At 42.1% G+C, this 22350-nt stretch overlaps 1 protein-coding gene across 1 annotated transcript in view; it reads right to left on the minus strand.

Annotated features, from left to right (window-relative positions):
* The window catches only part of FAT3 (FAT atypical cadherin 3), a 779036-nt gene that overhangs the window by 185102 nt on the left and 571584 nt on the right, over nt 1–22350 (minus strand). Inside the window, exon 4 of the mRNA XM_006897182.1 lies at nt 1753–2067. Coding sequence (XP_006897244.1) covers nt 1753–2067 — 315 coding nt within the window. The remainder of the gene's footprint in view (nt 1–1752; nt 2068–22350) is intronic.

Consider the following 22350-nt stretch of genomic DNA (forward strand, 5'->3'; position numbering starts at 1 on the left):
AAATGCTGACAGAAATCAACTAAATAATAATTTTACAAAAGCAATTTTCAAAGATCATGTTTTAACAATAACATTTATATGCACACAACTAGTAGGTATAGCCTTTAAATTCAGTAACAATGAATGGCTTTGTGCTATCAAGTGTCCATGGATGATCACTTTGGCTGCAACCCTCATCCTTGTTTGGATGGAGTACCCCACCTTTAAAGCTCGTCTAAGTTAGACTCTTGTAGAGCAGAGTCTTAGATGGGAATTTGAGTAGATAATATATTTTGAGTGGGTCCACTGACAGAGAGGCTGTGAAGAAAGCAGGCTACAGCAGAAGGAACGAAACAAGACCAGGGTCTCAAATGAAGTCTGATCCCAGTCTGGCCTCACAGGGAGCTCTGACTAGTAACTGAACTAAAACTAATGAGACGATGAGGTTGGCTGTTTAGTATCCCTGAGTTAATCACAGGCTGTGAGCTGCTTCAGACGGGTGTGTGCGTGCGCGCGCGTGTGCGCATGCAGGTGTAGGGATAGTTACTATAAACACTTGGCCTAGGCAAACTTTTGTTTAGCGAATAATTTCTCATTTTTTTTCCCTTTTGGGAAAAGGGACAGCTATGACCCTTAGCAGACAAACTCTTATCAACTGGGGGAAAGCTACACTAGCCTAATGAGACTTCGGTGGGGTATTCACTGTGTCCATGGCAGGCCATCTAGCCCTCTAGGTTCCAAGGTGCAAGTCTGAAATAACTACAACAGCCTGCAGTCCAAAATAACTTCTAATTGCACAAACTGCAATTATGTTTGGTTTTTAACCACTTTCTTTCCTCTGCTATCTGTTTTGGATACGTTTCTGGACAGAGAAAGAAGTAAAAACACTGACCATGAAAATAGCAAGATAATCAAGTGAATCAGATTATCCTTTAAAATAACTGAGAACTAGAAGGAGAAGGATGGGCAATCTCCTCCCATGCGATTAACTGCCTTTGAAAATCTGCCAGTCAGCTATGGGCCAGTTCCAAGTTGACAGTACACAACAACAACAAATAACAAATGTATATAGTAGAGGAATTTGAGGACAATGTGTGGAGTTATTTGTGGATTACCATTGGAACTCGGGGAAGGCATGGCCATTCACCTCTCTGCCAAACGTACTGTGAGTCTAAAGTGGCTACAACAGGGGGAACTCTCTGATATCTCACGTAAGAGTATTTATGTTTTTATTTGAGACATTGATCATATTTGTTGTAATTTTTAGTTTTCTTTGAGAAATGCTCTTTTCCTTTCACTTGGTGGTTGGGGTGGGTTTTTTAAACATAGCTTGAGATTTATGTCTCATAATTCAGACACTTAAATTCATGTCCTATTGCATTGTTGATGATTACAAAAGTCATCTGCATTGGAAAGAAAAGTGATTTTCTTTGAAGACATGCTAAGAGGAGGATTGAACATGTCACACCGTTGTTCCTTCAGCTGACTCATGCTTGTGCTTTGAACGGGATGTATGTAGGGTCACAGGGGTCATGGTTGAATATGTAGTATTCCCAGTAGACGGGCAATTTGGTAGACAGGATTCAACCAAAAGAAACTCTGACACTACACACAGAAACAGCTCAGAGTTCTCACCAATATTTGTCCCCCAGATGTCTGTTTAATTTGTGGCTATATATGTTTATTCTAAAGACTAATTTCTCAAATGGATACACATGGATAAGGAATCAGCTCCTCCCTCGAGGATTGCTTTTGAAGTTCAGAATATCTTACCGTTAGGATGTCATAACTCCCCGCTGTAAATTGCTTTCTGGAAGAAACCATGCCAGTTTTGGGGTCAATAAAGAACTTTCCATCGTCATTCCCATCCACGATGCTGTAGGAGATTTCTGCATTGGGGCCTTCATCTCTGTCGAAAGCAAAAGCCCTGTAAATGGGTTCTCCCCTCTTCTTTCGATCTCGCTCTGGCAGCTTGATCTGGTAGACCTTCTCTGGAAACTGGGGTTTGTTGTCATTTTCATCCAGAACCTGAACCACCACCCAAATTGTTGACTGTTTGGGAGAGGTGCCACCATCTGTCACAGTCACCTGAGTTTGGAAAGAGAAAACATCATATAATAAGAATGAGGACATAAACTCCTCTTCCCACTTTGTCCCCACCTCACCAAAGTCCTGTTCGGTGCACCAGGACATCTCAATATTTCTTATTCTTATTGTTGGTTACTGAATTGGCTCTGAGGCAAAGCAGCCCTACTTAGAATGAAGGACGGTCCCATCATATTCCATCCTCCTAATCACAACTATATTTGAGTCCATGTCGCTGCCATTGTGTATCACTTCACATAAAAAAGCCTTCTTTCACAATTCTCATTGACAATTTTCCTCTCTTCTGCTGATTTTTTACTTTATGCAGCGTATCTTTCTTTATGGACTATCACTGCTGGATGACATATCCAAAGTGTGAGAGGCAATCCCAACACCCTCATCTCAAAAGGGGCACTCGGGCTGCACTTCTTCCAAGACGGATCTGCTTGTTCCTTTGGATGCCTGTGGTACATTCAGTCCTATTTGCCCACGATATCACATGTACAGGTTCCCATAGCTAATGGCACAAGCAGAAAAATAATCTCCAGACTAGACTGAGTAATGGGAATCACTGTCTAAGGGAGAGGAAGGAGTCCAGGCTGATTATAAGGTGGAGTACAGAGGAAAGGAAATATGACAGACTTTTAAAACATGCCAACATACAGAGACTAAGTGAATACAAACAATACCATCACTACTGCCTGTTAACACGTGGGTATTTTCCTTTATCCTTCCATACCACCTATCACAACAGAAACTCTTCCAATGCCCTGCTTTCCCATCTTCCTTTAAAATTTGTGATTTCTATATTGTCACATTATCCAAAAACGACTGGAATAATGCATCAGCAGAGAACTGGCAGAAGTCCAAGCTGGGTTGAGATGAAATTGTGGTACTAGGGATATTGTAGCTGATGTTAGATGGATCTTGGCTGAAAGCAGGGAATACCAGAGGAATGTATATTTGGGTTTCATTGACTATGCAAAGGCATTTGACTATGTGGATCATAACAAACTGTGGCTGACTCAGAGAAGAATGGGAATCCCAGAACACTTGATCGTGCTAATGAGAAACCTATACTTGGACCAAGAGGCAGTCGTCAGAACAGAGCAAGGAAACACTGCATGATTCAAAATTGGGAAGGGCATATGCCAGGGTTGCATCCTATCTCCATACCTTTTCAACGTGTATGCAGAACAGATTATTCAGGAGGCTGGGCTCTATGAGAAGGAATGTGGGGTCAAGATTAGTGGAAAATCTATCAACAATCTGCATTATGCAGATGATACAACCCTGCTTGCTGAAACTGAGGAGGACCTGAAGCGCTTGCTGCAGAGGGTCAAGGACTGCAGCCTCCAATATGGATTGAGGCTCAATGTCAAGAAGACAAAGATTCTCACCACTGGGCCAATTGGCAGCATCACGATGGATGGTGAAGAGATTGAGATTGTTTATAGCTTTAGTTTGCTTGGCTCCACAGTCAACACTCTTGGCATCAGTAGTCAAGAAATTAAAAGATGTATTGTGATGAGAAAATCTGCTGTTAGGGACCTCTCCAAAGTACTGAAGAGCAATGGTGTCTCTCTGGAGACTAAGGTGCGTCTGATACAGGCCATGGTCTTTGCAATCACTTGTTATGCATCAGAGAGTTGGACAATAACTAAGGAGGATAGAAGGAGAATTGATGCCTTTGAGCTGTGGTGCTGGAGAAGAGTGTTGAATGTACCATGGAATGCTAGGAAAACAAACAGATTCATCCTGGAAAGGGTCAAACCAGGCGGCTCCTTGGAGGCAAGGATTCTGAGGCTCTGTCTAACATACTTTGGACATGTTGTAAGGAGAGACCGGTCCTTGGAGAGGGACATCATGCTTGGTAAGGTAGAGGGACAGTGCAGGAGGGGAAGGCCCTCTATGAGGTGGATTGAATCAGTGACTGGGGTAATCGGGATGGGTGTGTCAGAGACAGTGCGATTGTCACAGGATAGAGCAGGGTTAAGGGCTGTTGTACATAGGGTCGCTATGAGTCGCAAGCCACTCGACGGCACATACCAACAACAACAACATTGTCACTGAAAAGAAAACTGTGATATGTGCTTCATTTAGATAGCTAGTCATAAGTACATTTGGCATTTAAAATGTGTTTTTTAAAATCACAAGAGATTGTGTGTGTTTAATTTGTTTGTTTTCCCTTCCAGGAAATTGGGAGGGGGTTGCAAGCACCTTCCAGTGCCTCTGAGATGCTATTCTTGTGCGTGTCCATGAATACGGAAAGAGGACAGAAGAAAAAGGAGCATGTGTACCAAATATTTGCCTGGCAGATATAGAGTCTTTATATCTAAGTGTGAATAATTTTTCTTGTTCAGAGTGATGACAATCCCAATGATAACAGTACCTAAAATGTGGAGGATGTGACAATTTATAAAGCACTCTGCCATATATTATCTCATGTCCTTTCTACAACAGCTTTATGAGTTAGTAAAAGATTATTTCCATTCCACAGATGAGAAAATGAAGGCTCAGAGATCACATAATGCACCACAGAGTCACGTATTTCATTTTTGGCAATTTTTAAATTTCATGTGAACCACAATATCTAGAAGAAATTCTATTTATTCTTTTAACATTCACCTTGGATAAGACACCTTATCACTTTAATAGCACTCTGATAGCCTACTGGGTAAAGAGTGGTGCTGCCAACCCCAGGGCAGGAAGTTCAAATCCACCAACTGCAACATGGGAGATAGATGGGCACTCTCTCCTCTTGAGATTTACTGCCCCCTCAAAAAAATACTGGAGGGTTAGCTATAAGTCAGTTGGTTTTCACTTGATGGTACCTAATAAAAACAGCATTACTCTGATGTGTATGTTTGTGTATATGTGTATGTATGGATATATGTGGAAGGTGGAATAGAAAAGTGTTCCATTCAGCATCAGTGAAAGAAAAATCACAGTGAGTTATACTACTTGGTCATACACTTTTTCATCTAATAAAGCAACCTGACAAGAATAGCTGGGGAAAGGGAGCAAGACTGTTGGAAAACAAATTAAAGGCTTTGTGAAAAAATGAAATTGCTGTCTAGCTAACTAAGTTCCTCTTCCAAGCTTCCGAGGAGGATGCCTTTAATAGACTGAAGATAAATTTTCATAGAAGCTTTTGTTTTCTTTGAAAAATCAATCAAGTTTTGTTTTTTTCCAAGGTTATTTTCCCAATCAGTTCATTGTGTTTCACAAAAGAAACACATCAGGGGCCAATAGGCAGCAAGGCTGGGTTCTGACTGGAGCTAATTCCTGGACATGCTGAGTTCAAGAGAGGCACGTTCTGGCGCTGCCGCGGCTCTACAAAGTCATGCTCCCAGGTGAGCTGTGGTGACCAAAACACATTGATTTCTTGGCTACTCAACTGCTCGGCCTCTCTTTTCTTTCTGTTTTAATGGCCCTTTTCCAAGTCAAGGTTACTGTCAAGTATTCATCCAGCACAAAGCCTGGTCCTCACTGTGGTGGATGAACACCTGCACTGGGCTACACGGCCACAAGGCTGAGGCGGCCTCGTGGCTGCGGTTCTCAACCCCCTCGAGGATCCTGTGGCTGCAAAACTATGCCCTCTGGGAGTAGACTTTGATTTACAAGCCCAGGTCCTTGAGAAGGTCTCTGTCTGCAGACGGGGAAAACCACAGCTACAAAGACTCAGGAAGACCTCCACAGGGTGTTTACTCTGATTTCAAAGACCTGTCAACATCACTTCATTCTTTAGGTACCAGCTGCTATGGAGTTAATCCAAATTCGTGACAATACCATGGGTGTAATAATACAACAGTGCTCTACAAGCACCTTGGGTGGACTCAGACGTCTTACTTTGCAGTTAGAATCTAAGCCCATTAATTGAAGTCCATGGACTCCTCCACACACCATGCTATGCTCCACCTCAGGACTTCTGCAGGTGGCATCTTCTCTTCCCAGCACGTTCCTCATCCTTGCTCCTACCCATCCTGTAAGCCCAGCTGAACCATCACTTCCTCAGGGATGTCTTTTCTGACTCCACAGAACACGTCCCACTCTCTTCTTCCTCAAGCTATTCACTCTTAAGTCACTCGATAAGAGGCCCTCGTAGCATAATGTAGCTAAATGAAGCTAACCAGCAGCTCACTAAAAAGCTGGCATTTTAAACCCACCCAGTAACTTCATGAAAGAAAGACATGTTGACCTGCTCCTGTAAAGGTCAGAGCTGAGATAACGCTCAGAGGAAATTCTACTATGTCCCACAGGGTAGCTGTGAGGTGAACAACAGCTTTTCTGTGGTAACTCTTACTGCTTCAGAAACGAATAAAATCAATGGTTTTCCACTTTTAATTTATAAACTGCTTAAGAGCAAAGGTATATTTTGTGTATTTTATTTATAGCACATACACCTGTGTCAACTCCCACACAAAAATGGTTTACAAATACCTATTTAATGAATCTGATTGGCAGCACAGATCCTCACTTGTAGGACATCAATTCTGTACTAAACTCCATAATTATGAGTATGACCTAGAAATTCTGTGTGGCCATTACAACAGATTACCAGATCTAGTAGTAAAGCAATAAGAACCTTGTTGTTGTTGGTGGTGGTGGTGGTGGGGGATGTTTGATGTTAGAATTTATAGAAAGAGCTATGGAGAGTGTGAGATTATATCTGACCTCATGGTAACTGGTTTTGTACTATGGGCATCATAGATGGCGATCTCTTCCACTTTGTGAAATTAATGGGGGTCAGACTCAGCTGTTGCTGAGCATAGCTAACCTAAAGGGAGGCGCTCTCCAGCAGTTCAAATGCACTAGCTGCTCTGAGAGAGAAATATGGGCAATCTCTTCCTGTGTGATTTACAGCCTCTAACTCTATGGCAATGAGTAGAGTTTTGAGTTAGGGAAGAAAGAGGAGGCATTTTGCTTCTGTAAAGTTTTATAGCCTTGGAAACGCTACAGGAATTTTTATTGTCTCCTGTATGGTCACTATGAGCCAGAATCAACTGAACAGTAGAGGGTAGAGTTGGACCTAAACCTATTGCTTCATCTACAAATCAAGATTTCTAACTTTATTAGGGATCTATTTTATGGACCTCACATATACATCCAACACCTCAAATGTCACAAACTTTATGCTTCCTCCTACTCTTATGTTCCTCAGCTCAGTAAATTATGCCACAGCTGTCGAGGCCACATCAGAGTCCTGAGCATCCACAGAGAGGGCCTCCTTCTCTCCAACTACTCACACGCAGCCAGTCATGGGGCAGAAAGCTGGACAATGATAGAAGAATTGATTACTTTGAGCTGTGGTCCTGGAGAAGAGTACTGAATATACCATGGACTGCTAGGAGAAAACCAGGATTGTTTTAGAGAGGGTGAGACCAGGCTGCTCCTTGGTGACAAGGATTCATGTTGCTAGGAGGTACCAGTCCTTGGAAAGGGATCTCACACTTGGGAGGGTGAGACAGCACAAGAGAAGAAGACTCTGAATGAGATGGATTGACTCAGTGACTGCGGTAATAGGGGTAGGTGTGCTAGAGAAAATAAGGTTGGCTCAGGATAGAGCAGGGTTAGGCTATTGTACTTAGGGTCACTATGAGTTGCAAGCAACTCAACAGCACATAACAACAACAACAACAACAACTAGACAATAGCTGGTAGTAACAGCTCTAAGAGCCATATTTACCAAATATCACCAAGAACATCACAAATTCTACCTTGATTCATATCTCTTTTTAGCCACTTCCCAAACTGTTTATTGTGGACATTTTACACATTTCATGGAAAGAATATATTCATGTGTTGGGTTCATTTGACCAGATCCTCTGTGACAGAGAGATGTGCAGCCTCCTCCCAAGTGATTTACAGTGTCTAAAAACCCAGTGGTTCCAACCCAAGAGTGCAGAGCACCACCATGACTGTGATTTAAGGAAACTTGGCCTAGTGCACAACTTATCAGGTTGTCCATCAAAAGGTTGGCAATTTAAATCCACCAGTGAAAGATAGGCAGTCTCGTCTTACAAACATCTAGAGTTTTCGAAACCCAATGGGTGTAGCTAAGAACTGAAACTAACCAACAATGGATTAGGTAATTTTTCTTCAAGGATTGTGGGTTACTCAAATTCAACAGTCTTGTGTCTTTCTTCTGTTTTCTTGTACCCAGTGAATTCTCAATAAATGCTTGCTGCATTGAACTGAACAGGTGATCTTGATATCTTTCATTTCCATCATTATTTTTCTAGTTTCACTCATCTTTCCTGCCATGTTTTATGCATAGCATATTCCATCAAGTTCCCAGACCTCATTTTTCATGGTCTCATTCTTCCTAGGCCCCAATCCACTCACTGCGACTTGGAATTAGTCCATGTGGAGGGAGTAACAGGACTGGAGAACAAAGCAAAACTGAATTTAAAGAAAAGCCCCATTAGCCACCTCCCATCAATTTTCATTAACAATGCAAGGAATCAGCCATTGTGTCTCTTGCTCTGCAAACCTGACAAGAAAATATTGTGCTTTTAGCTCTGATTTTCTGCTCTCATCACTGATCAATAATCAGTGGGTCTGGAAATTAATCAAAGGCCTGAAGGAACAGCTAGAACCTAACTCCAAGAGGCACAGATATTTCAGTACCACTGAAAGGATATACAAATGCAGCCTGTTTCATTTTTCTAAGATACTCCATGGTACGCCAGGCAGGGCTGTGGACAGTCAAGGTGAGAGAGATTATGATGACAAAATTACAAAAGATTACCATGTTTTTAAGACTGTCCCTGAAGAACCCAAGAGCATTATAGAACCAAAAATGGGTGTTCTTGTTGCTAGGTGCCAATGAGTTGAGTACAACTCTTAGCAACTCTATGAACAAAAGATAGGAATCTTTTTCTATCTTCTGCCATCCTTGTATTTCCTGACACACAAAAGTCCATTGAGGCAAGTCATTGCATGAATTTCATCTGCTTAAGAGTCTTCGTCTCCTTTTCTGACCTTCCACCTTCCCTAGCATTATGTCCTTTTCTAAAGAATAGCCCCTCCTAGCAACATGCCCAAAGTAAGTGAAGCAAGGCCTCATTATTGTTGCCTCTAACGAGCAAGCACTCTAGCTGCACCCTCTCTTTGTTTGTTTCCTGGCTGTCCACTGAATGTTCAGTGCTCTTCTCCAACACCACAGTTCAAAAGCATCAATTTTTCTTCTGTCATCCTTATTCTCTGTCCAGCTCTCAGATGTATAACAAGTGATCAGAAAGACCATGACCTGAATCAGATGCTCCTCACACTGACATCACTATTCCTCAATAATTTGAAGAGGTCCCTAACTACAGGCTTTTCCAGTGCAATGCATCTCATTATTTCCTGACTGCTGGTACTAAGGGCGTTAATTGTGGATCCAAGCAAAATGAATCTGTTGACAGTTTGAATCTCTTCTCCATCCACCACAATATTGCCTATCAGTCTAGGGGTAAGAATCTTTGTTTTCTTGACACTGAGATGCAATCCATACTGAAGGCTGCATTCTTTGATCTTCTGCAACAAGTGCTTTAAGTCTTCCTCACTTTCAGCAAGCAAGGTTGGATAGATATTGAGGATTCTGATGTGGCAGCTAGTGGAGAGTTACACTTCCCACACTAGTTAAAATTACCTCATCTATTTGCTGTCTTTATCCTTTCAGTTGTTGTTGAAAGGAAAACCCTCAACAAGTTACAGTTAATGTCACAATGGGCTCAGGTAGATAAGAGTTGCTGAGGACAGAGCTCTTAGTCTTAGAACTGACATCCTTGTTCTTGAGAACTTTAGATAAGTCTGTGACAGCAGATTTTCCCCACTGCAGCATGTCTTTTGATTTCTTAGCTCTTGTTACCATGCCATTTATTGTGGATCTTAGTTTAATGAAATTGCTGACATTTTTATCTTTTCTTCATCAGCATGATGCTGTCCATTGGTTCAGTGGTGAGGACTTATGTTTTCTTGATTATACTTGTTACATATCAATTAATTGTGTGGCTATCTCTACTAGAACATGAACCCATCTATAATTTTGCTCACAGATCTTTTCTTAGCATCTTGAGGAGTGCTTAAAACACAGTGAAATCTACCAGTTTCTTAAGGTTTAAATTGAGAAACTAGAGGGCTGCACTTGTGTTATATTATAGCCCCAAAGCCTAAATTTAGTCGAGAAAGAAGAGGTCTTAAACACCACTTCTAGATAAAAAGAGAGCCAAATATAGGCTTTCAAACTTCCAAACTCACTAAACTTTGGAGATATTTGAGGATTCACCTCTAAGATTGAACACCTCTAATTCAGTCAAATCTCAAGTGGAACAGTCATAAACTACACACTAATTACTTCTCAGATATTCTTCTATTTTCAGCTTCCTTCTTTTTTCTTTTTCTTTTCTTTTTTTTTTTACTTCTATACTGGTTTACTTATAAAGTTCATAAAGTTCTTATACATTGTTTTTCACAATGAATCTTTCCCCTTTCCTGTTAGGCTTGCTTCTTAAAGCATGATCGTCAGGGGTCTATCAATCAAACTTAGCCAAACCTGAGCAAACTGACTCCTGTTGTCCTAGAAACAATCCTACATCTATTTCTTTGGTTTATGATGACACAAATTCTGGGTGGTAGCCCTCTCACGGAGCTCTGTGATATAAATGAATTAAAAACTGCACAGTTCCTTTTCCCCCTTCCTGTGAAGAGCAATAAATTATAATGTGAGGTTTCCATTTGAGGGGGCCTTACAGGCAGGATTTTATACTTGTCCCCATTAAACTTCATCTTATGGAAACTGTGGCTCCCTGTTCCAAGTTGTTAAGTCATGATATTAATGGGTAAAGTGGATTGTGAGTTTCCATCTATAAAGCTCTCCCTGGCATTGTGCATGTCTTGGCTCTTTTGCTACATACATTTCATAAGAGTGATACTATTATTGTATTCATTTACCAGATAAGGAAACGGAACTTATGAGCTTGTTCACAATGATACTGTAGAGTCTTATTCTAAATTGAGGAGTTGGTCCTGGGAGTATTACTGGTTCAGCAGCAGGATTCTTACCTTCTGTGTAGGAGACTTGAGTTACGTTTCCCCTGCCAAGGTGACCTAAGCACAGGCACCACCCATCTGCCAGTGCTCTGGTGGTTCAAGCCCACCAGCAGCTTTGCAGGAAAAAGGTGTACGATCGCTGATGCAGTTTACAGTCTGCAAAAACCCACCAGAGGGTCAGCTAACTTGAAGGCAGTAAAATGATGTGGAAAGAGTACAGCAGAGATCAGACTAAAATGGACTAAGAAAAAAGACCTGGTGATCTTCTGAAAGCAATACATGAGAACACTGTGGTTCACAGCAGTATTGTCAGGAACCTTGTAGCATTTTGTTCTGTTATGCATCAGTTCACCATGAGTCTGGGGTAGGGGAAATAAACATGGTTTATTTTGAAACTAAGGACTACATGAATATGATCTTCAGGCCTAATCTGTTTGGTGTGGTTTTTATGTTAACAATTTCAGCTTGTTTGCCTCCATAATCAACAATCTTGGCACCAGCAGTCAGGAAATCAAAAGATGAATTGCACTGGGAAAATCTGCTGTCAGGGACCTCTCTAGGGTACTAAGAAGCAATGATGTAAGCCTAGAGACTCAGATGTGTCTGATCCAGTTCATGGTCCTCATAATTACTTGCTATGAATCAGAGAGCTGGACAGTGACTAAGGATGACAGAAGATTTGATGCCTTTGAGTTGTGGTGCTGGAGAAGAATCTTGAACATACCATGAAGTGCTAAGAAAACAACCAGGTCTGTAAACAGGTCTGTCTTTGAGAGGGTGAAACCCAGTCTCTCCTTGGAGGCTGGGATTTTGAAGCTCCATCTCACATACTTTTGCACATGGCCAAGAGAAAGACATCCTGCTGAGAAGGGTGGAGTGACAGCTCAGGAGAGGAAGATCTTGGATGAAATGGATTGATATGGTAACTAGGGCAATGGGGTGTCAGAGTCAGTGAGACTGGCTTAGGGCAGGGCAGGCTTCAGAGCTGTTGTACATAGTGTCACTATGAGTCACCCGGTGATTAGATAGCACATTACAACAGCAAACAAAGTTTTACTGGGAAACAGAAGTGCCATTCATTCATGTATTGTTTGTGGCTGCTTTCAAGTTACAAAGGCAGAATTAAGTAGTTAAGGTAAAACCAAAAAGGGTCACAAGTCTAAAATATTCACTGTTTCCCTTGGAAGAAAGTTTGCTGACCTCTGGTCTAAACTTTTAATCTCTTGTTGCCTCTCCTCTCTCTTATTTCCTACCTGCTTCACTCTCTCAATCCCTTGCTGGCTGGGCATTTACATTAGAATGTCATAGGCTTCTTCATAGGAGCCTTACAGGCATAGCCATTTGTGTTCTACAGCTGGAGACAATGGAGGTTAGAAGTTAAGTAACCTTTGCAAGGCCATTCAGCTGGGAAGTGACAGAAGGTGGTTTTGCACTCAAGTCCGTCTGGCATCACAGCCCATGCTCTTTTCCCTACACTGAACACTCTATGCAGCGGCATCTGTTAACCATCTGTTTAAAATTCCCTTCCTAAGTGTGGCTTTGGATCAATATCAAGCTCTTAGTTATGCTTCTAGAATCAAGCCTTTTTCAGCTGATAATTGGGACCATCTTTGACTGTCTAAAGCCCTTTGGCACTTTTCCTGTTCTCAACTTCTCACAAACTAACACCAGGTCAGAGACTGCAGCTGCAACTCTGACTTGAGACTCAGACTTGCTCAAGGCAGCTAGATCCTCCCCTGCTTACTGGTTTGTGGCAGTTCTATATCTTCAGAGGGCACTGGTGGTGTAGTTTACAGTGAGTTGTGCTACTGAGCCATACCCCATGAGTCTCAGGTTCAAATCTGCCAGCAGCTCCCTGGGAGAAAAATGGGAAGTCTCCTCGCCTTGTGATTGACAGCCTTGGAAACCCAATGGAGGATCGGCTATTAGTTGGTTCTGTTTGACAGCAGTGGGTTGATTTGTGTTTGTATCTACATAAAATGTGTGTATTCCTCTTAGTATGAACATTCTTTGTGATAAAGGAAACAGGAAGAACGAAGGGCTAAATGGTCTTGGATGTTTTTATTTTTTTTCTTTATTGTTGTGTACTGTGGAATTGGATCTGACTGGCACAGTGGAGCATCTGGTGGATTCAAACCAGGCACCTTCAGGATTGCCACACAGATTCTTGCCATTAGGTCACCAGAGCTCCCTGGCTATGTAGTCTTGGTTTTTGTCTAGTAACTTTTATTTATCATTTGCCTCAAACATGCTGGCAAACATGACTTTGACCTGGGGTTGGCAATGTTCAGTACAAAACTGTTGTGAGTTAGAGCTGACTGAAGGACAGTTAACAACAACCACAAGTGTTTAGCCCGTCTGCTGTTTGCTGTACAGCGGAGGCTTGCACACTATGATGCTAGAAGCATGGCATGCATGTTGTAAATACTGGCAAGGTCATCGATGGTAGAACAGGTTCCAGCAGTCCCTCCAGATTAGCAAAGACTAGGAAAGAAAAGCCTGAGGATTCGCTCCGGAAGTCAGTCAGTGAAAAAGCTTTAGATCAAAATGCTGCTCTCCCTAGTGCGTCATGGGGAGGGTGTACGATTGAGCAGCGTTTCATCCCATCGTGCCTGGGATCAATGTGAGGTGAGGACCAACTGGACAGCAGATAACAACAATAACAATACTTTCAAAACCTGTGGATTACATAGTTCTCCCCCTCATGGGCTCAGGCGTCACCTTTCCTAATCACGACACGGGTAGGTATATGGATGAAAGGAACCAATGTCCATTGCGTTCTCAATGACATGTTCCCATAGGGGCGGAAACTCAGGAAAATGGAAACCTCAAACATTAAGGGACAGCAAGGAATAAAACGGGAGTTTCTGCATCATTCTCTTTCAATAGGACTTGTTTTCCAGATGAGGAAGCTCATTGGCACTGTGTCAGAACCCCACGATGGGTTTCAGAGGCTCTATGTTGAATCGAAGGAGACTTACCACCTTTATCCCATGGAGCTGCAGGTCAATTTGAATGACTACACAAGCCTGGCCTTTGGGATAGCAGTGCAACTCCCTATGGATTGCATATGCCACCAGAAGTCCCTCCAGATGAGGAAACGGAGGCCTGAGCATATGGGCTTTTTTGAATGAGACCAAATGACCAGTAATAACTTCAATGTCTCTATTATTCCTAACTACCTTTGAGTTTCAAAGGAGGTTTAAATGAATGTTGTGTTGTAGTTAAGAGCTGTCGAGTCATAGATGACTCATGGTGGCCCTATGAACAAAAGACCTGAACACTCATATAACTTTCAACATTTCTCCAAGTTCTTAGAGTTTCTGGAGGCAAGCTATTTTGAAAATGGATGCCACTCCTACTTCCAAGCTGTTTAAATGAAAACATTATCAAATATATATCTGGGTAATTTCAATATATAAGCAGGTATGGCCTCCACTTCCTAAACAACATGCCTCTGGAAATTCTATGAACTTTGAGGAACAACGATAGTTATAGAAAAGCTTCAGGTCTTTTGTTCATTGGGTTGCTATGAGTTTTGCTCAACTCAACAGTAAACAACAACAACAACAACAACAACATTTCAATATAGTAGACGTTGTAGGTATTTTCCAGATTGCTAAGTCTCTAACTTGAGGGGGGGGGGATACACAATTTACTCTAGTATTTTATCTTAAAAATATATCACAGACATTAGATATTTAATCCTTCCAAGATAACAGAGTGGTTGAAAACAACTTTATCTCCTATTTACAGGTGGATAAACAGAGAAACGGCCTTCATAGAGAATCCTCAGGAGCAGGCGGAAGATTTTGGATGGAATTCGAATCTCTGCCTGTGGGCTCAGACTATTGCATTCCTGGCAAGACAAAGACTTCCTGCCACTTCTGGAAACAGGACTATGAGCAAACAGCCCATTAAAGGCTAGATCTCAAAGGAGAGGCAATTATTGGAAGATAAACCTTCTGAAAGGTGAAATCATTGAACTAAAGCTGATACCACTGCCCATATTTTCCAGAGAGGAAATAAAATAGGAAATCAGCTCTAAACCATCTGCCCTCACTTGAATGACATGTGGTTTCTCTTATGTGACCTACAATTTGGCATTAAGAAATAGTTGGATATGAGAGGGATTCTGGACCCTTCCCATCCTGTCTTCCCCATTCTGAGTTGCTACAATTGAGGGACACACTTTATGCTGACTGAAGGATAGTTGTAATTTCAGGAAAGCATATATTTAAGGAAATTTAGATTGACATTGGGCATATATGCTGTCCTGGGCCTCTTCAAAGTGCTAAAGATCAAGAATGCCAGTTTAAAGACAAAGATGCACCTGATTCAAGCCATGGTATTTTCATTTGCTTTCTATGCACCTGAAAGCGAACAGAGGCTAAGGACTACCCAAGAAGAATCAATGCCTTTGAATTGTGGTGTTGGTAAAGAGTACTGGATTTAGGGTGAAAATGCAAATTTAATTCTGATTCATTGCTGACCCTCCAGTGTGTGTCAGAAGCTGTATATCACATAGGAGGAGATTCTCCATCCTTCTCCCATAGAGCTGTTGTTGGTGGACTTGAATTGACAGAAAAGTTTTGCCTCTGGGTTAGCAATGTAATTTTCTATAGACTATGTGAAGGGGGGCGAGAAAGAAGTAGGAATGGTTGTTGTTATGGGTCACTGAGTGAGAATTAACACAGCGGGCCCTTCAGTGGATTTTCAGAAGTTGTACATCAAATGAGAGGAAACTGTACATCTGTGGTATTAAGTGATTCATTCAAAATGGCTTTCCTAGCCATTGAATTTGACTTTGCAATGTGGGTGTGTGGGGATATCTATATAGGGAATGTTAGCCTGTTAAAGGGGGTTGGTTAAGCTTACCAATTCTCAAGGGGATTGTCTGGTCTTGCCACTAAGTTGAGTGAAGATATTTAGCAGCAGAATTGGAAGATCTTCCCCATCAGCAAAGAAGAGGGAAGTGAATATAGCATGCCTTTTGGGACCAGAAATTCTTGTGCCAGCTAAACTTACAGCAGCGGCAGCCATGGCTGAAGGAGAGGACTAGAGACTCAACATGAGATGGAGCTGACATTGGGATGCTACCCACTATGTAACCAGAACTCAGAGCCTTTCCCCCACATTGGCTGGAGGACTGTAAGTGAGGGGGCCAGTCAATATCGGCAGGACTGAGAACTTTATAACACTTAAGCCATGAGGTTAAAGGCTGAGGTACATTTCAGAAGCTATCCCGACTGTATTCTGCTATTAACCTGGATTATAACCTTTTGCTTTGCCTAATATTATTCTTTGTGATCTAGAAACTATTCCATCAGGTTGTGGATCCAGTAAAGCAGGGAAATTGGTATTAGTACGAGTAGAAAGAAGTGTGGAAGTGTGGGAGACATGTCTGACCTCATGGGAATTGGTTTTGTGTTGCTGATGTTGTTGATGGGGAAAATTCCCCTTAGTCAAGTTGGTAAAGATCAGATTGCTCTCTTTTATACCATCTTTCTTCCACCAAGCAGCTGGTGGTTTTGAACAATCTGCCTCTGGTTTGGCAGTACAACTCTTTACCACAAGGCCACCAGCACTTGCTAGAGGAAATGGTAGACAGGTAGATAAGATTTTGGGAAGAAGTATGGTCAACTGATCTTTGACAGGGAGATGAAATCAGTTAACTGGGGAAATGACAGCCTTTTTAACAAATGGTGTTGGCAAAATTGGAAAAATATCTGCAGAAGACTCAAGCAAGATCCACACCTCACTCCATACACAAAAACCAACTCAAGGTGGATCATGGATCTAGGACTAAAACCAAGGACTATAAGCTTCATTAAAGAAAAGTTTGGAAGAACTCTAATAGTCCTAATCCACAACATAAACAGTCTTCCAAGTATCCTGAAAAAATCTACAACCAGGAGAAGAGAAAATAGATGAATGGGACCTTCTAAGAATCAAATCCCTATGCACATCCAATAACTTCTCCAACAGGGTAAAAAGGGAAGCCACAGACTGGGAAAAAGTATTTGGGAATGACATGTCAGATAAGGGATTTTTATCTAGAATTTATAAAATACTTGAGCACCACAACAAAATAAAAGTAAATAATCCAATTGAAAAATGGGCACAGGATATGAACAGACACTTCACCAAAGAAGACATTCAGATGGCCAACAAACACATGAAGAAATGTTTAAGATCTCTAGCTCTAAGAGAGATGCAAATCAAAACAACTATGAGATATCATCTCACCCCAGTCAGAATAGCAAAACTTAACAGAACAGCAAGCAACAAATGCTGGCGAGGTTGTGGAGAAACTGGAATCCTTATTCACTGTTGGTGGGAGTGTAAAATGTTGCAACCACTGTGGAAGGCGGTATGGCGCTTTCTCAAAAAGTTGCAAAGAGAGATACCATTTGACCCAGCAATTCCACTACTGGGAATATATCCCAAAGAGATCATAACTGACATCCAAGCAGATATATGCACACCCATGTTTATTGCAGCTTTGTTCACAATAGCAAGGAGTTGGAAACAACCCAGGTGCCCATCAACAAACAAATAGATAGAGAAGCTGTGGTATATTCACACAATAGAATAATACACTGCATTGAAAACCAAGAAACTCATACAATATTATTCAAAATGGGTGACCCTGGAGGACATTATACTGAGTGAAATATCACAGCCACAAAAGGACAAATACTGCATGGTGCCACTTGTAGAATAGGACTGATATCAGGGTTGGGGTAAGAGTGAGAACAACTCAATAAATTATGTATACTGAATTGAAACAGATGAGGGAGAGAATAATTTAAAAGCAAGTTTCATTGACTATGCAAAGGCGTTGGACTGTGTGGATCATAACAAACTGTGGCTGACTCTGAGAAGAATGGGAATCCAAGAACACTTGATCGTGCTAATGAGAAACCTATACTTGGACCAGGAGGCAGTTGTCAGAACAGAGCAAGGAAACACTGCATGGTTCAAAATTGGGAAGGGCATATGCCAGGGATGCATCCCACCTCCATACCTTTTCAAGCTGTATGCAGAACAGATTATCCAGGATGCTGGGCTCTATTAGGAGAAGTGTGGGGTCAAGATTGGTGGACGATCTATCAACAATTTGTGTTATGCAGATAACACAACCCTGCTTGCTGAACGTGAGGAGGACTTGATGCGCTTGCTGCAGAGGGTCAGGGACTGCAGCCTCCAATATGGATTGAGGCTCATTGTCAAAAAGACAAAGATTCTCACCACTGGACCAATTGGCAGCATCAGGATGGACGGTGAGGAGATTGAGAATCTTCATAGCTTTAGTTTGCTTGGCTCCATAGTCAACACTCTTGGCACCAGAGGCCAGGAAATTGAAAAGACATATTGCCATGGGAAAGTCTGTTGTTAGGGACCTCTCCAAAGTACTGAAGAGCAATGGTGTCTGTCTGGAGACTAAGGTGCATCTGATACAGGCCATGGTCTTTGCAATCTCTTGTTATGCATCGGAGTTGGACAATGACCAGGGAGGATAGAAGGAGAATTGATTCCTTTGAGCTGTGGTGCTGGAGAAGAGTATTGAGAGTACTATGGACTGCTAGGAAAACAAACAGATTCATCCCGGAAAGAGTCAAATCAGGCGGCTCCTTGGAGGCAAGCATTCTGAGGCTCCATCTAACATACTTTGGACATGGTGTAAGGAGAGACCGGTCCTTGGAGAAGGAAATCATGCTTGGGAGGGTGGAGGGACAGTGTAGAAGAGGAAGGCCCTCTATGAGGTGGATTGATTCAGTGACTGGGTTAATTGGGATGCGAGCGTCAGAGACGGTGCGATTGGCATAGGACAGAGCAGAGTTTAGGGCTGTTGTACATAGGGTCACTATGAGTCGCAAGTGACTCGACAGCACATAACAATAGCAACAATATAATAGGCTATTATAGTTATCACAAGAGTCCAGAACTAAGGGTGCATAGTGGAGTATACCTGGAGCGATGGGAGGGGTGCGAGGGGATTGTATACCAAAGAAAGGATTTTTCTTTTACTTTTTCAAAGAGAGGAGCAAACTGGGGGGTGGGAGGGCGGGAGGAGGGCTGGGCAGGGAGAAAAGTGCAACAATGAATGAATGGAAATCCCAAATCTCTGTAAATGTTCATTAAAATTATTAAAATAAAATTAAAAAATAAATTAGAAAAAAAGAAGCCATGGTGCAGCATTTTGGAGATAATGCGATAATTCCTTATATAGAGTCATATTCACAAAGGCATGTAAAGAAAGAAAATCATTCTTTAAATGTTATAATTATCATTCTTCTGGAAAAAAAGGAGCTCTGGTGGTGTAATACGAAGTGTGTTGTATAGCTAACTAGGAGGCATCGTGTCTCCAGTGGTTTGACTCCACCAGCAGCTCTGAAGGACAATGATGGGCAGTCTCCTCCTGTTGAGATCCGTGGCCTTGGAAACCTGAAAGAGACTGACTCAAAGCCAGTGAGCTTGAGGCTTTTGAGTGATTTTCTTCTTTTTAGTTTCTGGAACAACAGTTTAATTTAATTGATGAGTTTGTGTTAAACTACTTTTCAAAAAGTTCTATTTAAAAAAATGTGTTGTTTAAAAATGTAGGCTCTGTCATCGAAGAAAGAGAGGCCTTGGCATGCTCAGGCACACAATTCACTTTTCGTGAACTTTCTGTCTAAAGATGCCACATCATTCTGAGCCTCTGGTGTGGGGGTGGGGAAGGGTGGCTCACACCCCTCCTGGATCCCTGAGGTTTGTCTTGTGAAAGATGCTGACACCTACCTCCTCAATTCTCTGCTCCAGGGACAGACTGCCATAGTACTGGACCATTACTGTTAGCTGCTGTGGGCTTCACCCCAGCCTCCTGACAGCCTCCTGATAGCCTCAGGCACAAGGGGATGAAACACGGCCCAGTCCCATGTCATTTTCATCATCAGCTGCAGACCAGACTGATGTGATGACCCTTAGGATTTTCTTTGGCTGAATATTGGAAGCAGACCATAATGGATTAGGGAAAAAGTTGTGAATACTAGGGTGGCCTAGGAAGAAAGCCTAGAAGCTTTAAAAAACATGCTGAATATCACAGCAACACATAAACCTTCAGGAACAGAGAGACAGTGGTTACAGCTGAGGTTCTGTGGCCAGGAATTGAACCCAGTCTCCTCCAGAAAAGCCACACATTCTGTCACTTTACTGGTGTTGCGTCACTGTATATAGCTGGTGCTCACCAAGTGCTTGGTGCATGAATGCAAGCATGACCTTTGCCTAGTGAGACAACAAAGACACCCTTTCCTACCATGCTTGGACCCAGAAACTGCTTAATAGCAGCTTTTTCTAAGGATCCTTGACCAATTCACATTGACAGCAGCGGCTAATAGAATGCTCGGTCCAAATCTCTTCTCTGCACTTCAGGAAATAAAGTATTGCCCAGCCTGACTTCTCTTAAAGCCTTCTTCCTTTCTTTCCTCCTGCAGAGAGGTACGCATTAGCTACTAATCTCATTGCATTTCCATTTCTTTCCAGGCTCATCTGCTCATCATTTTCTATTCATAAAACTTGCTTGATTCTAATCTTCCCTATCAGCAGGAACTAAACACCTCCTCAAAGTTTCTTTAAAACACTGCTGATTACTGCACATGTGCTCACTCCTTCTTTCAAGCAGATGGGCCAAGTCTGTGTGCTCATGTGAGAGTCATTAAGCGAGTTTCTCTGTGGACCGAGATGTAACATCATAGTAGCAGCATGATCCAATCCCCCTGACCTATTTCACAATTCCCATGACATCAAGGCTTCCTTTAGTGCACTTGTCCACATTTCCTCTCTCCTGAACAGAATCCTCCAGGTGTGAATTACACTGGGAAGTGTAGGTTTGGTAGCTTCCCTGCCATGACACACTGGATACCTGGTCTGCACATTTTATACCACCTTCGCCCTGATGGAAGTATGAGGAATGAAGTATTAACATTTCTGCCACACACTGGACTTAGCTTTCCTTTCTTAAGGCTCAACACATATGAAGAAGATGGTTTTAATTACGAGCTTAGGAGACATAGCTTCTCTCTTGCTACTCAACAATTCAGCCTGATTTTACAGTGCAACTTTACAGGACATTTAACACCTTGTCTACAACTCGACGACACTTAACAACAACAACAACCCAAACCCATGAAACTTAAAGCCATCAAATTAAAAAAATCTATTGGGGCCATGTGTTTGGGTCATTCCACATACAGACTAAGGTAGAGATCATACTCACTCATTCACTCACATCATTGGGTTGGAACTGACTCCTAGCTGACCTTCCAGTTGGTTTCTGAGGCCGTAAACCACATGGGAGGAGATAGCCCATCTTTCCCCCATACAGTCACTAGTGGATTTGAATCTCCAGAGACGGATGGGCTTTGAGTTAGTGGTTCAACTCTCTACAGAAGTAAGTCTGGAGTAGCCTGCAGGGAGCTGTGCTGTTAACTCAAAGGCAGTGTCTTACCATGCTTTGAATCCACCAGTAGCTCTGTGGGATGAAGATGGGCATTCTTCTCCCATACAATTGACATACTCTTGAAAACTAGCTATGAGATGGTCCTGACTTGATGGCAGTGAGCTGAGACCACCAGAGAACATGTAAATGATTAATATATTTGGTTGTTAATCAAAGGGTTGGGGGTTCAAACTCACTCAGGGGTACTTCAGAAGAAAGAATTGGCAATCTTCTTCTGAAAAACCAGTTTCTGAGAACGTGGCAGAGCACACTTTTACTCTGACACACAAGGGGCCACCATCAGTTAAAACTGATTCAAGGACTACTGGTGCACAGTGTAAAGATCACCAACAAGAGTTGGACTTGGGTTTCGTCCACAGTGTACAGAAAAACACTGTGTGACACTTAGAAATGGAAGGTTTGATGTAAAAACCCAGATTCCTAACAACTTCTCTAAAGAATCAGAACATCTGGACTTCCATCCTCTATTCCTCTATTGTGTTTGTTAGAGAGAGATCACTTGGCCTAGTGGACCAAAAGTGATGCTACTAAGCCAAAGATGGGTGACTCTAATCTGTGCCCCTCAGGCCTGTTTTTAATTGGTTTTGGTCAAACATTCTTCTAGGTTGTATAGCCCTTGTCTGTCCACTTGCTGTACAGAGGTAACTCGTTGTTGCTGTGAAGCTGAACACTGTGACACTGATGTGTCAAATGTGATAATGGTTACCCATGGTGGACAGTGTTTGGTGGAGCTCCCTGATTAAAAC

This window comes from Elephantulus edwardii, unplaced genomic scaffold, assembly GCF_000299155.1.
Source record: "Elephantulus edwardii isolate Elephantulus edwardi_28Jun2011 unplaced genomic scaffold, EleEdw1.0 scaffold00203, whole genome shotgun sequence".
NCBI classification, from domain to species: domain Eukaryota; kingdom Metazoa; phylum Chordata; class Mammalia; order Macroscelidea; family Macroscelididae; genus Elephantulus; species Elephantulus edwardii.